A 25,072-nucleotide genomic window follows, 5' to 3' on the forward strand; every position below is an offset into this window, starting at 1 on the left:
TCTTGCGCCGACCGGCACGTTGCAAACTGCAACGCTTTAAGCGAATCGGCATCATCTCCTGGATCTTCTCGACATTCGTTAAATATAATGACGAGGCTCTTTCTCGCGCATATCTTTGTAATAATAGAGATTTTCGCAGGCGAGATGTCGATACTGCGAATGTACAAAGTAATCGGGACATCGCAGATTTTGATTAGAATGATGAGAGAACTGTGGGATGTGATTGCAGTGGCAAAGAAAAGGAAAATAAAATGAAAAATAAACTACATCGAATTTAGAATTTTTAAATCCTTTCTTCGTTATAGAATCTCAACTCCGAGTTGTATCAATTATTAGAAATTATAATTAAGCTACCTGTAGCTTTTGGTCTTTAATAGTCTGTTTGATTTTTAATCTCTAACTAAGCGTATTATGATACAAAAATAAAATAAAAAGAGAAAGCACGCGCTGTTCTATCAAAATAAAATATTTAATAAATATATAAATAAGTCAGTATGATAAATGTTTTTTCATTGTCCATAAAAAAAGAAACGATAAACAATGCCAACCAATTCGATATGACCATTATCCCACTTTTGCAAGGTGGCAAAAAAATATTAAAAAATCTGCTGTAGCAGAGAGGATTGCAAAGAAGGCCGGGAATATGAACGGAGGAAAAGGGAGAAGAGAGAAGGAGTTGAAGACAATGAGCTGCACCTTTATAATGTTCGACTCTTCGGAGGAATCGTTCTCTTGTAGCCTCCCTTCCGACTAATTAAATTGGTGGATACTCATCCTCTCCTTCCTCGGCTCGCCAGGTCGATCGATCAAAGACGAAATGAGCTTTCATTATCCGATCGTTTCGCGTTCGCGGCAAGAGCGATTTGAATATTTTTCCTCCTTGGGGATCTAATGGACCCCTGGATGCCTCTCGATTTTCCGGGCGTCTTCCGTCGTAAATGGGGAGCCTTATAATGCGAAAAATAGAAAAGATGTTTGAAGGAAAAAGCAACGCGAAGTGATATTAATGCGGGAAAACGATCTTCTCTCCTCGGACTCGGGGTTCACCTCCGTTGACTCCATTAAACGCGATTCTACTCCCTCGATAAAGGAAACTCTTGAGGGAAGGATGCGACTTTCTCGTCGGTGTTCCATCTCGAGCGAGTCACTTGTAGAATTGAGGCAAAATCTTTTCGATTGAAGGAAAATCGGATCGATGAAGCTTACACGGATGGATAAAAAGATCTCACAAACATTTTACAAAGAGACGTTGCGTGATATATATATTTTTTCTCAATTTATTAATCCAACATTTTATTCTCTCTATTTCAAAAATAATCTATGCATAAAAAATAAAAGAGAGATGTAATTATGTATATTTTTTTTTTACCTCTATATGTATTTTCATTATATTTTTCCTTGTTTATATCTTTCGATATAATAGATTTTTCAGTGATCGTGGGTCTTTTTCCAAGGAAAATTTTATTGGACGTAATCCGTAAGAAGGAATGGAAAAGCAGAAAATTAAAAATCTTTTTTTACATTTTTATCTCATATTTAAAAAAATCTGTCTGTTCTGAATTGCTGTTTTTTATGCATTAACGTAGTCGGTAAATTACATTTTTGTGTTCTCAGGATTTTTAGAAATTTTGCTGACTGTCTGCGATCTCAGTTATTCTCGCCTTCGTTCACATTTTGCGGGAGATCATTAGCAAACATTATGCGCAGAAAAAAGAAGTGCAAGACATTAATACGGAAAAGGAGATTGTCGCGCGCTCGAATTTCCTTCTGATTCTGTTAAACATGATTCTTGCATGAAGGGAGTTTCTGTGAACCACCTATTTCTCGTAGTCACAATCGGGAATTGAGAAAAAACCCTTTTGCGATAGACAAATAAATGATCAAATACGCTTTTAAACGTATATGTTCTCTATCTTGTAGTAACATAATCTTTTATTATTTCTTTTGTACAGGAATTTTTCCGTCTGCACTTTCGTTCTCTATATTTTCGTTAAAAAGTAAATTCTCTTTCCGATCAAGTAGAAGAAATATACCGTTTCTACAAAAATTAAGCTGCTGTTATAAATAAATTATTATGAAAACTGTATAGTACAGTTTTTAGTATTTATTTCATTTAAAGAAAATTTTTTGCTGCGCATATAAGTTTATAAATGAATATTATTCAAACAGTAATCTGATTTTTGTATTATTATTCGCGTTCATACATATCAATAACTTTAAATTATATTTTATTTCAACCTGTGAATAGATGGAAAATTTTACGCAATATTTGTTATAAAATGAAACAAATAATTTTCCTCTGCCTTCTGATTTATAATTATTTAAACAGACATTATTTCACAGTGATACACACAAATGTTCCCTGAAAATAATTCACACAAGCATTGTTAATCTCATCTTGCTTGCTTCATTGCTTTCTGATATTTTATTTTTCTTTTCGTGATTTCAATTATAATCAATAGCGTCAGATTTACATTCACTTTTCTCGACGGCAAATACATTTTGCATATTTTTATATTAAAGAGCGCGCCCATCGCGTGCGAGTAACGCGAGAAGTTTGAGAGTTGCGCGTACATTGGATGAATAATTCAGTTTGAACGACGTTTTAGAATTACCGTAGATAGAAAATCGGCGATGAAAATCGGCACATCCCACTTTCCGATCGATCTCGATAAATATTATCCCGAGAGAAAGAGAGCGAGAAAAAGAGGCATCCACTTTCGGTTACGCGACGAAGGTCCGTCGAGGATTTTCCGTAATTTATGTTTCGAATTTGTCGTCGGTATGACACGCCACAAGGCTTTGCAAACCTTGTTGAAGGACCATAATGCGCTGGTGAAAATGCAGCGGCGGATATGTAGATCTATATTCGGGCGAGATATATAGTTGCATTCGCTAAGCGCGAAAAGATTTTCTAAAAAATCAGCTTTCGGCAGATTTTTTTTCCCGTCGTCTTCTTTTATTCTCTTTTCCACTATTTCATTCGTTTCATTAAAAATCACTGCTGCTTCTTAATCCGTTTTTCTATTCGATTCTAGCGAGAAAGCAATTTTTTTATTAGTTCTTTGGTAAACCTCAATCTATGGTTAAAAACTATAAGATATAACTATTCGACGATATATATACTCATCAAATTAATGCCGGATCTCTTAAGCCGATCGGGCTTGATGAGAACGCTAGCTGATACGTTATTCATCGGCGAGTATCGATTCGCGTATATTAGCACGGTTCTCCCGCGATGTCCATGTGACATCGAAAAGCAATTTGCGAAAGCGAGTCGGTATATTGCAAAAAAAAAAAAGAACGTTCTTTCCGCTCTCCAATCTGCTAAGTAGTTCTCTAGTCTAAGAAACACGTATACAAGAAAGTAATAATTTATAATACGATGTACGCGAAATATTTCTGAAGTAATAGTAATGAAAGTTGCGTAATCGATGCGATTAGTTTGAGCATAAATTTGAGAAATCAATATATAATTTTTACAAGAGAGAAAAACTGTTATACATAACTCGGAAATAAAATGCTGCGTTAGGAAAATTTTTAAACTAGAATTAGAAATGATGAAGAAGCAAACTCCCGTTAATTTTCGACAAAGAATCATCACTTAAAATTTTTCGCACTTATATTTAGATACACCCTGCATATTAACTTTCACTTTTTCATAGATCGTACAAACAACAATAATTTGCTATATGCAAGTTCCGATGACGTCATTATTGCACAGATGCAAAATTGTACTTGGCGTGTTTGCACAGCTTGTCGCTCATTAAAATTGCGATACAAATTTCGATGAGGCGGGAAAAGGGGGGTTGGAAGGGATGGAGGATAACTGGTAGAGCAACATTAGCAATATTGCAGAGATCGGCGAAACTTTACGAAACTCTACTCGTTAGGAGCGAACGAAACGAATGCTTACACGGATGAATCATTACGCTAATTAATTAACGCTGAAAATCTAAAAGAGACACCGAGTCGCGAGTGTATTTCTGCGGTTCTGAACATTTGCACATGTGTATGTACACATATATATAAACTTACATCCAATCGCAACGTGTCGAGATTAAAAATTTTAAACAATGATATAATGTTCTGAACAGTTTCGACACATCTAATCTAAAGCATATTTATGTATGTATTTATGTGAGATAGACGTAATAAATTATAAAATATTACATACATTCAATCTGTAATCAGTAATCTTCTGAATTTATATCTCTTTTATATAGACATTTAAATTTATCATATAGGGGTATATTATATAAATTATATAAATTGTGTATATTGTATAAATTGGTTAATCTGGGAAAAGAGAGAGAGAGAGAAACCGACGAATTTCTAAACCAAAGACCATAGAAACATAATAAAAGTCGGTCGAAACGTATATGCCGGAGTTTCTCGAGACCGTAGATGCGAATTAAGCGAATTACCTTTCTTAATTCTAAGTTGACGAAATGTTTGCGAGATCTCTTCGCCAGCCGCTTTTGTATCCAGCTTTGCAAACGCTAATAAGTTTAACGACATAAATATTAGCTGTTCGTACAGCGTAGCAATATACATAAAGTTAGCGAAGTTGTGTACAAATTTATTAAAATTTACATATATCCCTGCAATAAAAATTCTAAATTACTCTTTCTTTATTATCGAATTTTTCTAGATTTTCTATATTATTTAAAGATCTATACATATGCTTATTTTTCATCTTTAATTTTATTTCAATTTATAATCTAAAAAATCTCCATCTTCTTGCAAAAAGGACATTTGCTCGTAAAATTCTCCGCGACGTCCACGTCTAAAAATCCCAACTAAGCACTTTCTTTATCACCACAGTTTTCTAGAAATTATCTTCGTAGTTGACACCCCCTCGTATTGTAACGTCGAACGTGTTTTCCTTCAACGAACGAGACAGGAAAAATGCGAGAGCAACGAAAAGGGCAACGTCTCCTCTTCTCTAGGGAGAGTAGAGGTTTTTACAGGGGTAGAAAGAGATAAAAGGGGAAGGCTACAAGAGAAGAAAGAGCAAGAAGGGTTGAAACAAACAGAGTGGGAAATCGAGATCGTGGGGAAGAAAGAGAGGCGAAAGCGGCGGTGGTGATGGCGATGGCGGTGGCTTGTGTAAGCGTTATGCGATTTCAAACAAATGGCGAAACCGTGAGCGGAAACGTGACCAAGGCTGGCGTCCATTCGGATGCCATTGGTAAGTTTACCTTGCGCGCCGCGGTAACTTACCAGTCGAGATCCCGCAACGGAACGAGGGATGGCAGCTGTCCTCGGTAGCATTCCGGCGGAGCAGGGTATTGCGGCGTCGTCGAGGGGGTTGCATGGGGGTGGAGACGGAAATACGTCGGGGGAAATACGGAGACGAAAATCCGACGGAAGCGCGATTTTCTACGTGGATCTCTCCCTAAGCTACGAAACCGTTTTACTTCGTACCATAAGCAGTGTCTATTTAAACTCGGCGTTTAATTAGACCGTCGCTAAATAACTCAATTTGCTTTTGCGTCTCGTATTACGATTTTCGAAGGAAAAGAGAGCACTGATTTGCGTCTGCGGTGTATCGACGTTTCAATTTACAATTAAAGTTTCCCGACTTACGAGCTTTAGATTATTTATTTATTTATTTTTTTTTTATTATTCTATTACTTATATAAAATTAAGAATTAAATTATTTACTTTAAATATATTAGTAATTGGATTATTTATAGGTATAGGATTTTATATAAAAACTTGATATATTTATATATATAGATTTTTTTTTAGTTCAATATGATTTATAAATTATATATTTTTAATTATTTATAAACCATTTTTTAATTTTGGTGAAGAAAGATTTAAAACGGATAAAATCATTTAAAATAAAATAAACATATCTTCTGACATACGTTCCATCATAGACTTTAACATTGAGTAGAATATGCAATAGAAACAAATTAAAATAAATGATAAAAGCGTTTAAATATCTCTTTGACATTTTGACATAATCTAAGGGATTTCGGTATTAATCAAATGCGCATGCGGTGTTTTTCAAACTGGAAGTTAAAACAAACATGACAAACGTTCCGAAAATAACCACGAATGCGCGATGAATTATTTAGTGCGCAAAAGTGAAGCTACAACGGGAATAATGTTTTGCGATTTTTTTTTTCTCGCAATTTTCTCGTACGTAATTTCAGTACGTAAATTTTAAATGACACTCCAATATATATATATATATGTATATATTTCGTCCTTCGAGTATGACTAAACTAGACATCGCGAGCTAGGAAATATAATAATACGGAAAATGGCTCGGTGAATATCGAGCCATTTTTTACGAGGAGAGAAGAACGGAAGAGCGATCTTTCACATCACAGATTCGAGTAACTTGAACATTTCTCCTCGAATAAGGAGAAACGGGAAGGAAGCGTTTTCTGTGCGCATCTCGCGCACCAGTCAATCCATCTATTCGACGGAGGCGGGCCAGAATTTAATTGCCGCAGGTACCCCGGGCGAGAGCGGAGGATCAGAATTTAGCGATCGGATAGATCGTTTCTCGTTATTGCAACGGGAGACAGTGGATTCGACGTCGTTCGCAATTGCCCCGTCGCGGTAATTAAATTGCAGATACACGGCGCGACGCGCAGCTTCTGCATCGACGACGACGACGACGATGCTTCGACGAGAAGCCATATACGCGTTTGTATACGTTGCCAATATCGCAAATGCGTTCGAGTATAGACAATGGAAGAGGGCAGGGAAGGTGGGACGTGAAAATTTTATATTTAAATTATTTTGCAACAATAAATTATTATGTGCGTATATATATATATTCGACCGAAAGCGAGAATCTCTGGAATTGATTTAAGATAATTATCAAACTTCGACGTGTAAATATGACAATAATTTTGATAAATGACAATCCTAGATCGCAAATAGATGATAACACTATTTTTGATGTATAACTTTGAGGTAGGTTATATTAAACATTACTTTATTCTTTATAATTTCAATATGATATTAAAAAAACATTTTGAGAGAAATGTTCGCTGTAATAGTTATTATTAATAAAAAGTTCTAAATTGAGTAAAAATGGTACATTAATAATTACAAATGTACAATTATATATACATGAACTATTAAATTTTTATTTAATTTTATCCAATTGAATATATTGAAATTATATTATCATGGAATACGCGCTAAATAATTAATATCACATTCTAACAATAAGATGGAATTTGAATAATGTAATATCGTGAAAGTGCATGTATTTTATTTTATAAAACATTCAAATAATACGCAGTTTTGATCAGAAAAATATATTTTGTTTTTCATGGTCATACATCTTCGTTTAAATGTTGATATAACGCGGAACTGTGCATTAAGACAATTAATCAAATACACGCGGCACTTTTTTCACGAGCATCGCGAGCCATTTCAAATACAGCGAATATACAGCAAATATTTGGCGCACCGGATTGAAAACACAGCGAGATGAAACTTCGAATGATCGAATACATTCCGTTTGCACTTTTCACCAAAACACTTTTCTTTTATAAACAATTCGATACTGACTCGGATTACCTTCCTGACTAACGATAAGCTTTTATTATTATTTAACTTGATACAGCAAATCACTAATAGCATTTGTTTAAAGTAAATTGATCTCGATTTTGTTCTAAATATAAGTGTAGTCACATGAGAGGGATAGATATATATATATATATATATATATATATATTTATATTTTTTTTCATTGCTTATTACAGTAGGAAATTTGCATTATATCAAGCTTGTTTGCATTGCAATGATTCTATGCATACTCTACTCTTAAATTGAAGAGATGTGTGCACACACAAACAGATGCAACGCACAGCAATTTTTTAAAAAACTTGCTATTATTGTAAGCAGATACATTTAATATAATAAATTAAAAATCTAAAGATTTCTTAAATCTCTAAATCTGTTAATTGAATCGAATATTCAAATAATCGAGGAGCATCAACTCTTGAAGAATAAAAATATTCATAACTGTGCCCGAGAAAAGTTTCATAATAAATCAAGTTTTTTCTAATATTGTAGCAACATAAATAACCGCATTATTATTTTCTTGATGGTGTGCGCGCGCGATAGGCGATGCTTTTTAATGCAGCAACGTTCGTTTTTCTCTCTTGTGGCCTCATTATCGTGCCTTGAGGAGAGCGACGTTTTCGCGTTGAAGCTGAGCGTGCGAACCGCGCATAAGGACACCGGTAAAATGGAAAGTGGGATGAGGAGCTTTAGTCGTTAATGCGCGATGCACCGCTAAAAGCTTCGGAACGAGTGGACCATCACGTCACTCTTGCGTTAGTTTCCATCGATGCCCAGCAAAAAGCAAAAGAAAGATTTCAGTTCCACTCTCTTGTTAGCAAATATTCTCTATTATTATTACACAGCGTGTCTCGCAAACATTTCATTCTCATTTGACTCGAGTTATAAAATTAACAAATTTTCACGAACCAAGATGAAGCTTTAAATGAATAAAAAATTTGAGTGAGAGGATTTTGAAATAGCTACATATAATGAAAAATTACATTGTGCTGAATTTATCATTCGATTTGAAATTTATATCTATTCAAATTCGAAGAGTTGTTTATAAGTAAATGAAATTTGCAATCGAGTTTTCGTTAAGATAGAAATAGATTTTAATTGATCGAAGAATTAGCGAGTGATGGGATAATTCTTGTATGATATAATTTTGTATTATCGTCTCTCCTACAATCGTCTGATATTTTTTTTATTTTCATCAGCATTTACAAAATTTAACGATGTTATCGTCGAGTTATAACAACCATCCTGCGCACATTTATATTTGATCAGAAAAGTTACTTTGTTAAGTACTTCGAGTAAAGCTTTGTGCTGATAGAAAACGTATCGTGTAACTTTGATATGTGAGAAGTTTCTCATTAGAAAATTGCTATCGAATAACCAATAAAACGTGATACGTATGAGACGAGCTATTTGACATGATTTATAATAATAATATTATTATTGAACAGAAAAAATATTGCACACACACACACATATATATAATAAGAAAAATAATGTCCCCTTTAATCACATAATTCTATAATCATCGTGCTATGGAATTCCTAGAATTTGTTCAAACGAGAAATTTCAAATGATTTCTTTTTTTATTTCCTTTTTTTACCGTAAAAAAATAAAGTTTTAATTTCCACATCGGCGAGAAATGGTGTCTTATTCAATTCACTTTACGAGGTATCGCGTGCGGAATTTCACGGCGAAGTAACACTCTCGAAACGACTTGACCGGGGTTGTATAAGGTGTATATATATTCTGTCTAACTGTCTTCTATTAGAGGGCGAACCGCGGTGCATCGGTAACCGAAATAAAATCGCTCGTTTCGTTGCGAATGAGCGCGCGAGCCCTTACTTACGCGCGCATGCGACCCTCCTTTTTTTCTTTTTTATTATTTTTTTTTTGTGCAGGAAAGCAATAAAAGCACCCACTTCCGACTCGTTACACGCTATTACGACCGTGCGCAATAAATCGTTATAAAACCACGCCTCCTTTCTTTCAGAAGTTTATAACCCGAGGGGCTCGTCCGCCCACGTTTCACCAACGATGCGCTAGAAACCAGCTTGTATCTGTTTTGAACAGTATTGCTCTTATAAATGTTCAGTCATCTATGTGTGTGTGCGAGAAAAATATCGAAACTATCATTTTATTCATGACCTAAAGTGTAAGGAAAGAGCAGAGTAAAAAAAAAAAAAGTTATGGGGATAAGATTAGCCAGTTCTTTCCTAAGGTCGACTAAATTTTTAATATCACTCTTGGCGAGAATTATTTGAGATAAGTTCTTTAGAAAATCGTTATGGGTGAGTGAATAAGCGAGGGATGAATCGGATTAAAGTTCAAAATTGGTTAGAAAAGGTATAGCAGGTCGAGAACAACTAGCTGCGCTCTGACTATCATGCCACTACTGAAAGAGATTTAGCTACTCCTAGTTTAAAATCGGATTTTGCCTCCGATCATATCTACTCGATTATTACTGGATTATACAATTTTTATATAAAAGAGAGAGGGAGATGTATAGAAAGAGAAATTTTAGGCGTATGAATTTTAATTCTTCCAAATAAGAATTTTATTTTATTTTAATTATTGAATATTATTAACAATTTTTTTATATACGTGTGCGTATAAATATATTTATAATTTTAATCTTCTTATGTTCTATTAAAATCTAAAAAATCTCTTAAAGTTTTCTGGTTCAGTTAAATTTTATAACCGTAACAACTAATTTATTAAATAAAATAAAAAACTTTAAAATTAAAATAAAAATAAAAAAATAAAATAAACTTATATTGCGTGTTTCTCAATTTGTTTATAAAAACCAACTTATACAATAAGAATAAAATTCAGCAATCATATTCGTCGTAATAACGTTTGCGAATTGAACCAAGGTTGAATTCAATATCCGTTTATATCGAAATAAAATCACAAAGATGCAATGCGAAAGTGAAGACTTGCTTACTCGCTTCGTTAATAAAAAGGAAACATCTCGAGATTTATCGCTTATTCTTAACAGTAAAACCGTATCAAGATTATCTCTTGTAATATTGCTTTTTATAGGTAAATCTGCATAAAGAATAATTAATGTTGAGCAAATTCCGTCTTTGTCACGCTTTAAAGAAAATTGATATTCTTCCTCGGTGGAATCATTTGCGAGAAGTTAATATCATTCGTGATCGTTTTTATCACAAAGCGGAAGACGTAATAACGAGGAAGGACAAGTATCGAAATGCAGCTCGATCACTGACAGAAAAATAAATCAACCTCGAACTGTTTTTTTTGCTTTGTTCCGTCAAACAGGATAACATCGAAGCGAATCAATTTCTCGTATTGACAAAAACGCGACCGTTGAAATGAAACGAAGGGTACAAAGGGAAGAAAATGAAACAGATATCGAACGAAAATTATCCGCAAGAAGAGATCCATCGTGTTTTGCTTGTGTTTCGATAACTCGAAGCATAAACTCGTACCTTCGAAGATATCATTATTATTAATGAAAAATTTTATAATTTAACGAAAAAGAATGAGCCACAAAAATCTTTTAAAATAGGTCAAGTTTGTTAATATCAAAGCATCATTAAGATAATATAAATATGGGAAACAAAATTTTCTTAATAGTATAAAAGAGTAAAATTTGTTATGAAACTTTTATGTAAATTAATTTAAAATATTTTAATTACCGCATGAAATGTATTTTATGTGGATAAACATATATAAAATAACTGACAAATAATATAATATAACGCCCATGCATAATAATGGCAAATTTATTCGCATTTTATATATTTGCACATCTGAAAAAAACCTCAAAAGAAATTACGATCTGAAAATTATAGTCTATCCAATTACCTTACAGATGCAATAAATTTTATAAACGATGATTAATAATATTATTATGAAGAATTTGCGCAAATATTGCATATCTGGATTGAAAAGAAATCCAATTAAAATCTGCGTTGTTGATGAAAAAAGAAATGTCACACATTTTATGACGCTGTGTGCCGAAAACGACGCAATAAGAGAATATTCAATGAAAAAACAATCATTGAAACGATTTCACCAGACTTTCGCTGCGGAACGAGAAACACTCGCGATATAAGTGACCTAATAACTCGAGCTGGCCGCCATTGCCTGTATGGATATAAACTAAATAATCGCCCCTAAATAATCGCTTGCTTAGAATACAGCTTTGGAAAAAGAGATCTCGTCGTAAGAAAAAAAAAAAAAAAGACGTCGCGTGGAATGTTCAGCAATGCAAAAATGTGCACGCTCTATTGTGAGCGACGACAGTCACACATTGTTACCGTTGCGACATACAACGTCGTTAAGATCGTTTCGCCGATACTGTTACGACGGCGAATGTTACGGTAATTTAGCGTGACGCGTATTTTCTCGCGGATTATGCGACGCTTATTGTCCGGTTGCCATTTGTTATTCACTCGCGAAAACTTATTGCGCCGTCGTAGCGGCGCACGAACCGACGATGATGTACATATTATTGCGAATTATGCGAAACATGCGAGTGTATATAGAGGGTTAATCGGGCAAATTTGCACTGGCGTTCCATACGGTGCATTCCTTTGTAGTATTGATGCTTTCATAAATAATTGCGAGTTACGAATAATTCTCCGTAAATGGTGCAACATTCGTGGAACGTATCTTCTACTTGCTTGTCTAATTCTTTATTCAAATGTGCACGAAACTGCATATAATTTCGAAGATTTAGTTTGATAATATAAAATTTTATCGAAGAATTATTATTAGGTTTATAGAGAGAAAATAAAAATTTAATTTTTCAGAAAATAAAAAAATTTTATTTTCTGTAATGAAATTTTTCGAACATTTTAGTTTTATATGTATAACTGAAAAAAATATAAATTAAAAATGTTTAATAATGTAATATATGTATACAAATTATTTTAATCGAAATCTTTTATTACTTGTTTTGCGAAATTATAATCAGAAATATGTTCCATGAATTTCATACAATTTCTATAAATATATAATTGAGCTACTACAGTAGTAATAAATTGATCACATGAAATTCGGAATTACAACTTATACCGCAACATATTACGACGCATACTGCGTCGTATAAGCATATTCAAATAAGATGAACATAGTAACAACCGGTTGAAAATATTTGCTTTGCACATATTGGCGAAGCCGTCGATTTATGTCACCGAAAGACCTTCGTGTCACGTACTTCACGAGAAATATCGTCAGGTTACTGACGACGGCGGCGAGATGCAGCGCTGTGCACGAAAATCGAAATTGGCGGAAAACCAAGATGGAAGAGAGGCGAGAAACGATCGGAGGGAAACCAAGGTGGAATAGATGACGAGGACGAGGACGTCGACGTCGACGTCGACGTCGTCGTCGCCAGCGACGACGAAAAGGGATCGAAGAAGAGAAAATGCGGCGATCGTCTCGCGCTTCCCGACACTCTCTCGAAATCGTACCGTCCTCTCTCGACGCAGATCGACACGACGGGTAAATCGACGAGGAGAGCGTTTTTTCGGAAAATGAGATTTCGGCGGGAATTCGACGACGACGCGAAAAATTGCTGCAGCGACAGAGAGAATGGATTGTCCTCCTTAATCGGATTGCCGAACGGCGAAATATGGCGCGCACTCGCGATTTCATTGCCTGTCTGTTGTCGGCATTTTCATATTTTCGAAAATTGGGGAGACACTCTCTCATTCGATTTCGCCGCCGGACAGGATTAGCGCACCGGCGAGGCTTTTATATCGCAACAACCGGCGAGATTTGTCGGAAACCATTCTGGATTCATTTAGTTACACGTGGACGAAATTATCTCGTCGTATCGGTTGGAGTTGATTTTATTTCACAGCAAGATATATAGCGCGTGTGTCGTCAATTAGGATTCGAAGATTCTTCATTTCAAATTATTTGATTTGGAAAAAATCATCGTTTATGATTTAATTTTGAATTAGAATCTATTTTTTAGCAAAAAGCTAAAAGATTAAAGGAAATCATTCAGTTTAGTACATCAAGCATACTTGCAGAATTCAGCGACAAGCAATTTTCGGGACTCTGGCAGGAAAAACGCATTCGTAAAAAAATGGTATATACGCATATATATATGTCTTTTTATCAGATTACAACAAACATAAAAGTTTCGAAATTTTTCGTTGAAAAATATTTTATCCGGTGACAGAATGGCGTGTACGTGCAAAATATGTTTACGTTTTCGGAAATGATTGCGCGTTTGTAATAACAGCCGTAGGTGTGCTTTTTTATTGCTCAACAGTATCGTTCAACGGGAAATACGTTTCAAACGTGAAAAAAAAGCAAGGGTGAGGGAGAGAGAGAGAGAAACGAAACGCGAAATTCATATTCCGAAATTATTCCCGTCCATATTGACTTGGTTAGCGAATATATATATATATATATATATATAATACATGCATCGGATCGAAGAGAGATAGTTTTGGAGGAGATCAATAATTAGTTCTGTTGACATTAGTCGTCTAGGATATCCGTAGATATCCTAGATAGCACATTTCCGCGCGTATATCCAGTTCGGTAAAGCTGTCGGAAGGCGATCGTCCAAAGTACATACTTCGATCCCGATATTAATTCACGCCGATTGCCATTATTAAAATTATTCGACCGCGTTTAAGCTGTTTACTCTATTTTTTTCACCCAAAATTAAATGACGAAGGACAAGTCAGATGAGAAATCTCGAGCGCTCTTCATATTCCTGTCGGAATAATTCATTGCACTCGGTTTTTCGCCAGATAACATATGAATATCAAGTGTGTCAAAGCATTGACACAGCGGCTTTGTGCCTGGAAAATATATGAAAAAAAGCCGAGATGAAGTTTTGCATACTATGAATTTTTTAAGTCTCGTCCCCTTTGCATGGAAGATATAGAGAGTAAATCCAGCATACTCGAAGTCCCGTGCGCGAATATTTAAGGCTGAATATTAACATTGCGCATTAACATTTTTTACTCTGGAATTAAAATTAGTGAAAAACGGTGCATCCTTGCTAAATATGCAAATTGCTGCATGCAAGCATAAGAACTTTGCTCAAATTACTATTAACATATTCGTTATGACCGATCAAGTCGTAGTAATTTCACAATTTTCCGTTGATTCCTTCTATTGTTTATGACAATGCAGACAAGATTGGATTAATTAAGAAATATAATATAAAGAACTTAGTTTTTATTTCTAACTTTGAAAATATACCGTTTATATTAAAATACCAAATATATATGAATCTCTTTAAGGTATATTTAATATTTTAATAACTATTATCACACTCTCGACTTTTATAGAAAAATAAATTATTTTAATTCATATTATGCTGTATTTGTGTACAAGCTCGCGTTTGTATCCTTCGCGGACGTTTGCATGATTGAATAGAGGTTTATTGCACATATGCGGCTGCAGCTTCGGGCGCGATTTCGCACAAGGACGTCACTGATTTTCCACAATTGTCGCCGTCGCCGAGAACGACCGCAGCGAAAATGCATCTCGACGCTTCCTTCCGCACCGTTGGTGGCGTATTAGCACTGGGAATGCAAATAATTGTTTGCTGCGGTAATATGTGTACGCGTGTGCGTGTGCACGGGGTGGTGTAAAACCGACTCTGGAATGTAAATAGAGCCGACTTCGCGCGATGCTTTCGCCGGGAAACGAGCTTGCTGGTTTGTTCGCTCTGATGTGGATACATACGCTTTTGTATGTGCACACATAACACGCCCGACCGGTGGGATCATCCTATCTGTCGACTCGTGCAGAACAATCCTTAGTTTCCTGCAGGAAGGCATTCGGAATGCACCCATAGAAAAAAAAGATACGTGATTGAACAAAATTGAATGTGAACCGATTCGGCAATTAATAATCAATTCTCTTGTAAATCTTTAATTAATTAAAAAGAAAACATCTATCATTATTTAAATTATTCAGGCATTAAAATTTCACGCGAGATATCTCTTACATATATATTATAAAATTATAATTATATATTACACGCGTAAAAAAAATTTTAGACTACATTTTAGATGGTGCATTTAAAATATTCAAAATATAAGAGAAGATTTACTGGCAAGTTCTGCCTTTCTCACGCCTCATGTGTTTCAAGTTTCACGAGGAAGAGAAGAAATGTTCGGTAAAAGACAATAAAACAGCATCTCTGTGTCGTAGGACGCGATTAGTCGTCGGTCCGGCAAGAATTAATCGTCGGCGCTGCGATAATTTATCGCAACCAGTCTCGCCGCGATATTTTAGCCGCAGATATTTTTCGCGCCCCGTTTTCGCGCTTCGCTAACTTACCTGCCGCTTTTCCGCCGGAAAAAGGAAGCGTGTTCTCCGCGAAATCACTCCTGCAATTTTATATCCATCGAGATTTGTTTCACGTGAATCATTTTCCCGTGTATTCTTTCTGCGCAAATCGCTTGAACGTAAAACTTTTATATCCCTCCGCAAAATTATTTTCTTATAAAAAGGAGTTGTTCTCAACGATATATAAAATATATTTATGAAAGAGTGCAATTTTGATATTTTTATATGTTTAATGTACAATATGTATACAATAATATTAATAATTGAACATACGATGCTTCGAATTTTGGCTTGTGTAATTTTCTTATAATATTCCTATATTATATTATCTATGCCGATGTATAAAATATGATAAACATTCTAACTGTGATAAAAGATAACAGTTTCTGACGAGAGAACTACACAGAAGGAACAACATACTCCGCAGAAAATTCATATTTTAATAACATTTTGCACACACATATGTAAAGCAGTCAGAAAGATGAATGATTTTGCAATTTTCCTTTAGCGCAGGAAAATAGATTTATGTTGTCATACTTCGCATATATTTTAACACGCGAAGTTAAGAATCTGCAAGTAAAATCAGTCGCGGCCTATTTCCTCAGGCGGTGAATTAGTCGTTGTAAAGCGAGCTTTTAATCCTTAACGTTAAGACGCTCATATTTTTCTTATATCTTACTTTACATATTCATTGGCAGAATATTAAGTTTTATGTCCGACATAAAAGATAATCAAATAAATAAACTTGGGTAGAAAGATTTAATTGTGACCTATCCAAAAAAATTATAACTATTAATTAAATATGTTATTAAAAAATTAAAGAAAAAGTTTTTTTTTCGTATGTTCCATTTAATATTGTCTTCTCATCACAAAATTTGAGATTATCGAATCAAAAGTATTGAAACTAATTTGATTTATTGTTAATTAAATTTGATGTGAATTTTTACTATGAATGATAGACATTGTATGTATATATAAATTCAGAGATATTTTTCCCCATCTAATTCCACGCTGTAAAAAAATATGTAAAATTACACTTATTATTTATTATTAATTTTACATATTTTTATGCGATATATTACATATTTTTTTAGCGCACGTATAAACGGAATCGTTAAAATTTAAAATAAAATTAGAACGACTGCTTTTTGAAGTATGGAAGATTAATCATAAATGGCTAATATTTACATTAATTAACTGTTCCCAAATATTGTCGCTGCCAGAATATATCTCATCGTGTCTTGTTTATTTCTGTTTACAGAAATTGCAAACGATCGGCGAGGATTTCTGTGGTCTCGACGTGAACACACCCCTAGGCGGCGAAGAGCCGATGGGTGCAACTGCCGTTTTGACATTCGAGACTCACTTGACAGCTGTGGCAGCCACTTCGACCGGCGATTACACCGTCGTCTTCGTAGGCACCAACAAGGGTCATCTCAAAAAGGTCAGTGCTCGAAATTAATTAACTTGATAATTCGATAATTTATCCCTCAGAAGACACAGTCATTGTTTCTACTGTTACATGAGAATATCTTTATAAAAAAAATAACCTCGAGGGTAAATTAAATTGGATCGCGAATAAAAAATGTTTGCATAAAATAATGAATTCGCGAGTAGCGAAACGTAGTTCGACATTTGCCCACTACTCGCCTTCCCGAATCTCTTCGACCGTGGAGGCGAAGAGTTCAGTAACCCTGAACTTAACGGGGCGAAGCAGGGGATCAAATGGCAAGGTTCAGTAGTCATGCATGCACATGCACGCGCGCACACGTCATTCCATCTTGGAGCACACGCCCGCATATGTATCGGAATCTTTCCCGATCTTCGTAGAGCATGATCGTTAAATTAATCGCGATCACCATGCGATTACCACGCTCGTGCATCAAACACCGTGGAAGCAGCGTGGCGTATAAACGTTACAACGGGCCATTTAATTGGCTTCGGGATGGATGATAGAGCCGGCGGCACGTTGAAAAAACCGCGGCGTGTACTCGCAGGGATTGGGAATCGTGGATGGTGCATTTTATCGTACACCGCCATTAAAATAATACTTAGGGAAGCCTCTTAGAGGAACACAGTTTCATTGGTAGGTTGAATCGCTATGCGCGAATAAGAACGGATTCCCATGCTTTCTTTCCTTTCGATTCATCCGGATATTCATTTATTAAGATTTATATATTCCAGGCTTTAAACATATAATTTTGAATAATTTCTCTCTTAATTCCGACGTAAACAATTTTTTCACAATAGCCATCGCGATATCGTTCTCATTATATGATTTTTCGAGACTTTAAATTAATTATCTGCTAGATAGAAAGGAAACGCGTTCTCTCTTATTTGCGATCTCGACAGTCATCATCCTTTCGATAGAGAAAGTTACGATAAATATAGCTGATTGTCCTATTGTAAATAATAGTATATTTCCAGAGTAATAGCATATAGAGAGAGAAAAGAGCACATATATTTTATATGTATAAATATATATACGTGCTTCTATATATATATATATATATATATATATATATATATATATCTACATTATGATAGGCGCGTTTTTGCGCGACATCGCACGTATATCTCGTTATAAATTTATATTATTTACGACACTGTAAATGTGAAATCTCTATTCGCGACTTGTGGTATTCTTCTGAGATTTATCGGTCTCATAAACAGCGACGTGTAACTCTGCTTCGGACGTTTAACACTCGGGTACGGTACATCTAGAACCTAGGGTGGCTCGTGATTCGCTTTGTAAGATTCGCGACGTAATACTATACCTTTTGCCATTTCAGCGGAAATGGATTATCTCGGCGAGACCTCGCCTCGAGCTCACCTAAACGTTCCTTTCGAGCGTTCGATCAGTTCGCTCGATAGGTCAAATCGATTTACGCGAGTGCGCGCTTATTATCGCAATAAGGAGATTTATTTAGATCCGAGGGGAAAAGATCTCAAAAATCACGAAAAAATTAAGATTATATTAACAAGAGAGATGAAAAGGAATAATAATACTAACACATTGTGATATATAGATTTCAAATTTTAAAATTAAAATTTTTGCATTGAAAAGTTTTATACAATATATTAAAAGATATAATAATGATAAAAATTAAAATGTGATAAGGTTAACGTGTAATAAGAATGTTGGTAATATTGTATTGAATATTGCATCATGACAAATTGCTGAAAAAAATTATCGCATATGTATAATTAACAATATATCCGGCTTACTGTGACGAGAAAAAGTATTTCGTTTGGAAATTCTTGATCTCGTATTTTTCACTTTTTCCATTTGCATGCTGATTGTTTCCGAGATATTGCAAAAAATATGATTTTTACGAATTCAGCGAGGTTCAAATACACAGTGGGATTTTTGCGCGTATTGAATATTTTATCCCCAGTGAAAGCTGCTTTCGCGTACGTTTCGATGAGATGACAGAATATCGTTGCCAGAAAGTTGCAATATCTCCGCTTTATTTCCTCTCGAACTCGTTCCATTAGGTACATGTAATCACATCTCATCGCGAATTGTTCCTCCAGCTATGTATTATTGAATATTTTTTATTAATTTTAATGTAATTCATCGGTACCTTTATATGCATTTAATACTAAATACCACAATGCTCGATATACTTTGATATTTTTAATACTCTTTGCAAAAACGGCGACGTTTCATTTAATAGATGTGTGTCACATGTGACAATTAAAACTTCTATAATAATAATTTAATCAAATAAATGGAATAAACCTATCATCGCGAGTGTAATATGAGAAATTTAACGAGCTCATATTTATTAAGATTTTCTGCTACATATACTTTTCAGAAATCTCTACACCTATTTAATATCAAGATCGGAAAATACTCACGCCAATATAATATTTAATATCAAAAGCAATATGTCACAAATACGCTAATATTAAATTGTATCGTTGTCGATACTATCAGATGATCAGTGTCGCGGAATCATGATTGCATCGTGGCCGGAGATTGAGCGAGAGCTTATAAGTGATAGACAAAAGAGATAAAATACGCGAATCGACGTGCTACAAAAGAGACCAAAGGGTCATATTTCGAATACATTATACAATTTAATTGATCGATTTATATATCGTCTTGTACGCGATCTAATACGAGGGCGTATTCTTACGTGTGACACGTGGCGATATATGACACACGTGCTTGTTATAACTGCGCTCAATATTAACTGATATACAGTTAAATTGAGTGATCAGGTCAATAATTCTATTTTCACTAAGCAGATATTGATTTTATGGATATGATATTCTCCCCGAGGCGGTGGAGAAAAGAGGACATATATGAGAGCATAGGAACAAAAATATAATCATAATATATTGATCACTGTATACACACGTATATGTGTTACAGATTATATATCCACATACATATATATAATCAATGTTTCAAGTGTGATTATTGACTTTCGTTGATTTCAAATGCGATGTATAAATGAAAAGATTCGTTAATTTTCGACTAACATAAAATTGATTTAATTCATAAAACGCTTTTTAGTTAAGTTAATGCTATTGCGGAGTAATTTTATTATCGATTATATATATATATATATACATTCCACACTAATAACATTCCTCAATATATTATGGTTTATCAATTATTGGTGTAGTGTTATTGGGGATATAATTATATATGCACGATATTAATATGAGCATATATATAGAATATATATTATATATATATATATATATATATATATATATATATATATATTTTATATAGAATATTATATATTTTATATAAAATCTTTCAGATAATTATTTTCAATTATTACTTTCCATGACATCAATATATTCTTAATTAAGCTACGAGTTCAATTTCCATTAAACAAGACTTCAATTAGATCTAAGAAAGACAGTAGATTAACGAAAATAAATGTATATATAAAATACTAGATATTCTATGCACCTATATATATATATATATATATATATATTTTATAAACAAATAATAAAATATTTCATAAATACATTCACTTTTGCTAATCTACTGTTCTTTCTTACATCTAAGCGAAGTCTTTTTTAATGGAAATTAAAGTTGTAGCTTAATTAAGAATATATTGATAGCACGGAAAGTAACTGAAAATAATTGAAAATAATAATTGTTTGAAATTAATAGAAAGTGCACGATTTCTCCTCACATACAAAGCAACGGCAATTTTCGCACGCGGATAAAGTTCTTTTACACGAGTGCATCGACTCGCGCGGGCTAATTGCGTCGGATCGGTCGGCCGGTGATTAATAATCGCACCGCATTGTTTATCATTGCGATGATCATCACCGTGGCGGCGAGATATTTCGTTCGCGATCCCTAGCACGACACGAGAAGGCGCCTTTACCGTACCGTCGAGGCGGCGGGCGTTGATTCATGACTTCTCTCTTTCTCTCTCTCTCTTTCTCTCTTCCTCTTTTTCTCATCTCGGTCCCGGAAGGTATTAATTAATGATCGCGTCCACTTATACATATATATATATATATATATATATATATATGTATAAAACGTGCGGACCCCAATACGAACCGGCACTGCTCAAGTTGTGCCGTGAGGTCATCCCCGAGATATTTACACATGCAACGCTATGCAATCACTGTGTGCGAATGCGCCGGTAAACAATCTTCCTGCTTTGAGATTAGATTATGAGTCGCTCATAAATTTCTTGTGACATATGCGTAAGTCTCAAGGTATTGACGTGTACGATAAAATCTAATAGGCGACGTACTTTTCTGCTAATTTTTTTCTCAAATTGGAAGACTTATCAGGAGCCTTGAATGTCCTCCAGAATTCTAGAGTTCTCAATTGTTTTTAGAAAAAGTTCTGTTTAATTAATTTAAAGCAGAGAGAAAATACGATTTGAAAAAACCGGAGAACTAACTTCGCGACATTATGTAACAATTGCAATTCTTTAAAGTTCTGAGAAAAGATTTAAGATAGTTCTATAGTTCTAGATAAGTTTTTAACAAAGTTCTGCTGAAAAAACTCTCAAATATTAATTTCCAAGTTCTTAGATCGAGAAACTTTTTTCGGAAATCTGACGTTCTATCGAAAGTTCTGGGTAGATTTTCATGAGTTCTAACAATTATTCTTAACATTCAAGGAATTAAAGAATCAGTACAGAAAGAATTCTTACGATCTTTCATCTCTCGTGTCAGAAAGTTCAAAGTTTCTAGAATCGAGAAACTTTTCGGAAATCTATTGCGTTTTATCGAGTTTTATATAGCTCCACTCATTCTAACAAATTTTTATATAATCGAGGCTTTAAAACTAAAATTTTAAAAATTGCGATTTTTATCTTTCAGGAATTTCAAAGTTTTTAGAATCGAAAAAAAAACTTTGCGAATCTACTATTCTGTTGAAAGTAACCACGAATTTTTAAAAATCTTCTTTCACTAAGATCTCAAATAAATATATGCGATGTTCACTATAGAAATTTCGGTATTGAAGTACGATGTACAAAGCCTCACCCGAGCTGTTAATGAAAGTTCCGCTGCTTATTATATACAATCATGCGGGAATCCGTGACTGAGGGTCACGGCGAGAGGTCGCCGCTGATATATTTACGCATGCCCATCGACATCCCTTCCGGTAGCGCCGCGCAAATATCGCCTCGAGTAAAATACGAATCGTGGGACCGACCAAAGTTTTAATTCACGTCTCTCGACTTATCCGAAAATGTGTCTAGTAAAGAAAAAAATGCTGCAATCAACGTAAGTTCATTCTAAAAAAAATCTTTTTCAACAGCCATTTCATAACATTAATTAATTAATATAATTTCAATTAATTATCAGTTATCTACCTAAAAAAATTAATTTATCATTATGTGCAAAAGCAATTTTGTAAGCTTGAAACTACTCACTCAGCAAAGCTTTAGCAATCCTAATAATTTTTTCACTCGTATAATATTTGCTTTGATATGAAGATATATGCTTAGCGGAGTTTACCCTTCCGATTAATCAACGCAGCTTTCCATAATTAACAGGTCTCGAAGACATTCGACGGCACAGCGTCTCTCTCTCCGAGTTTGGTTACTCCGTTATAATCTCCTTCAATGGAGGATTTTCCGCGTTTCTCGGTTCTGTTTGCCTGCTAATTGCAGACGCATCCGACGTCGATCTCTTAATTAATACGCTGATCTTAGAACCTCCGTAGTTGCTGTGAGCTCGACAACGAGCCGATCGATCGATCGATCGATCGAGGCAATTCGAGAGAGACCGCGCTACCGCTTCGTTGATAATTAACCATCGTATGCCGATTCCTGCGTTTAACAACATGCGACTGATGTTTATCATAGTGATAGCATATCAGAAACTGCTTTTTTCAAACTCTCGCAGCTAATTATGGGAATATATCATATGGAATAAAGACGTTTTTCTTGTAGTATGATTGTTTGAGCAGCTCTTGAGCAGGTTGAAAAATTAATCAACCAGCAATATAATGAAGTTAACACTAAAAATTAAAATATTGTATAACTGTTTTACTTTTACAACAATCAATATTTAATTTTAATAAAACAGAACATTTCTCAAAATTTTACTCGAATGATTTCTAACACAAAATTCGAATATAGAAAATAACTAATAAAAGATTGAAGTATAGGTAATATTATATATGAAACTATTAATGTCGATTTGGAAACTTAATGATATTTTCTGAATGGATTGAAGAACAAGAAAACACAGATTTAGGAATTTTCTCCCTTTCTTTCTTCTTGTAACTGAACAGAATCGACTATGCATTCTGCGAGCAAACGATGTTTCATCGTCAAATGGTAGTTCGATTCGGAAGGTCTTCAGGTCGAAAAGTCATAGAATGTGATTGGATAAAATTGTTTGATTTTCCGATATCCGATATAACGGGAGTTAACGTCAAATTTTGCCGAAGTGCATGCCAGACGGTTATACGCTTCCATTACCTTTCTCTGCATTCGATAAAATGTTCATTTACATTTTTCTTTCTGCCGCTTCAATCTGTAATATCTCGCGAAATCCAATTTTGACATTCATGGTAGTTAGAAATTTACGACTCCGATAATATTCCAATCCTTCTGACTGTCAAATTAACTGGAGCATTAATCTTCATATGCGATCATCCATCCTCGTCTTTGCATATCGCTAACGTTGGTCTATTGAAAATTTCCGCGGAGGAATTATTTTTACGTTTCGAGTGTTCACACGAAAACACTTTCGTCTGCTCGCTTGAATCGATATGTATCTACCGCAGCTCTCTGACCTCGTGAGTGATAAAAATCGGGCGAAACGATATGTATTTTCTGGAAAATTTCCGCTACGTGGAATTTAGGTTACTATCTAACGACGATTTAATCAGTTCTAGCTACTACGAGCAGCTAGATAGACCTAACCGCGTGGATCGTAGATTAATTCCAGCGTCCATCAATCGACCGATTCTATACAGAGGATTACGATTAATAACGGCTGTGCTTAGGGTATCGCGTATGAGTAATCGCTTATGTATACACGTTTCTGTCCCGAGCCTGGGAACGAGAAAAAGGGATGATCATCGGTAAAACGAATCAGTCGATTGATTGACTTTTTATTAAAAAAGACTCAAATGCAATCAACAATGAATGCTAAATCGAAATGGAAAATCAGAAAATGGTATTATTGATAGTGTGAAAATACGATAACATCAGCAGATCGTAATTATAGAAAGAGAGAGAGACAGTCTAGGTAATGAGAAAATAGTAATAATTATTATTATTATTACTATGGCAATATTATTATCGTCTGGATTTCTGTATTTTCGTGTATTTTGAATATGATAGTAATATTTACGCTGTAGAAAACTAATAAACATAATTGCAATTGTAATTTTGTAATATCTCGCACTTTCATATTTTTTGTTTTTAATTCTAATTCCAACTTTAACTTTACTGATATACAATCAGCTGTAATAATTGAAAATATTCTTATCATTGTGTAATATTTTTATATAATTTATAAATTTCTATCAAGTTGATTAAATTTTGTGATATTTATCTTCATCTACTAATTAAATTTAAGTTACCAAATTATTTTGATACAAAGCTAGTTTGACTAACAATTAAATCGATCGATAAATAAATGATTCTGTAATTTAACAAATATTGAACAGCAACTCTCATATAATTTTTTATTTTTATTTGGAGAAAAAATACAGCAGTGTGTAAATATTGAAATG

At 34.4% G+C, this 25,072-nt stretch overlaps 1 protein-coding gene across 6 annotated transcripts in view; it reads left to right on the forward strand.

Moving 5' to 3' along the window:
- Positions 1 to 25,072, forward strand: part of PlexA (plexin A) — a 263,457-nt gene that overhangs the window by 175,785 nt on the left and 62,600 nt on the right. For all 6 annotated transcript variants that reach the window (XM_029309200.2, XM_029309198.2, XM_029309197.2 and 3 more), the window contains one exon: positions 17,129 to 17,311. In XM_029309200.2, the coding sequence (XP_029165033.1) occupies positions 17,129 to 17,311 (183 nt within the window). The remainder of the gene's footprint in view (positions 1 to 17,128; positions 17,312 to 25,072) is intronic.

The sequence above is a fragment of the Nylanderia fulva genome, unplaced genomic scaffold, assembly GCF_048542155.1.
Source record: "Nylanderia fulva isolate GAGA-0341 unplaced genomic scaffold, ASM4854215v1 Scaffold19, whole genome shotgun sequence".
Taxonomy (NCBI): Eukaryota; Metazoa; Arthropoda; class Insecta; order Hymenoptera; family Formicidae; genus Nylanderia; species Nylanderia fulva.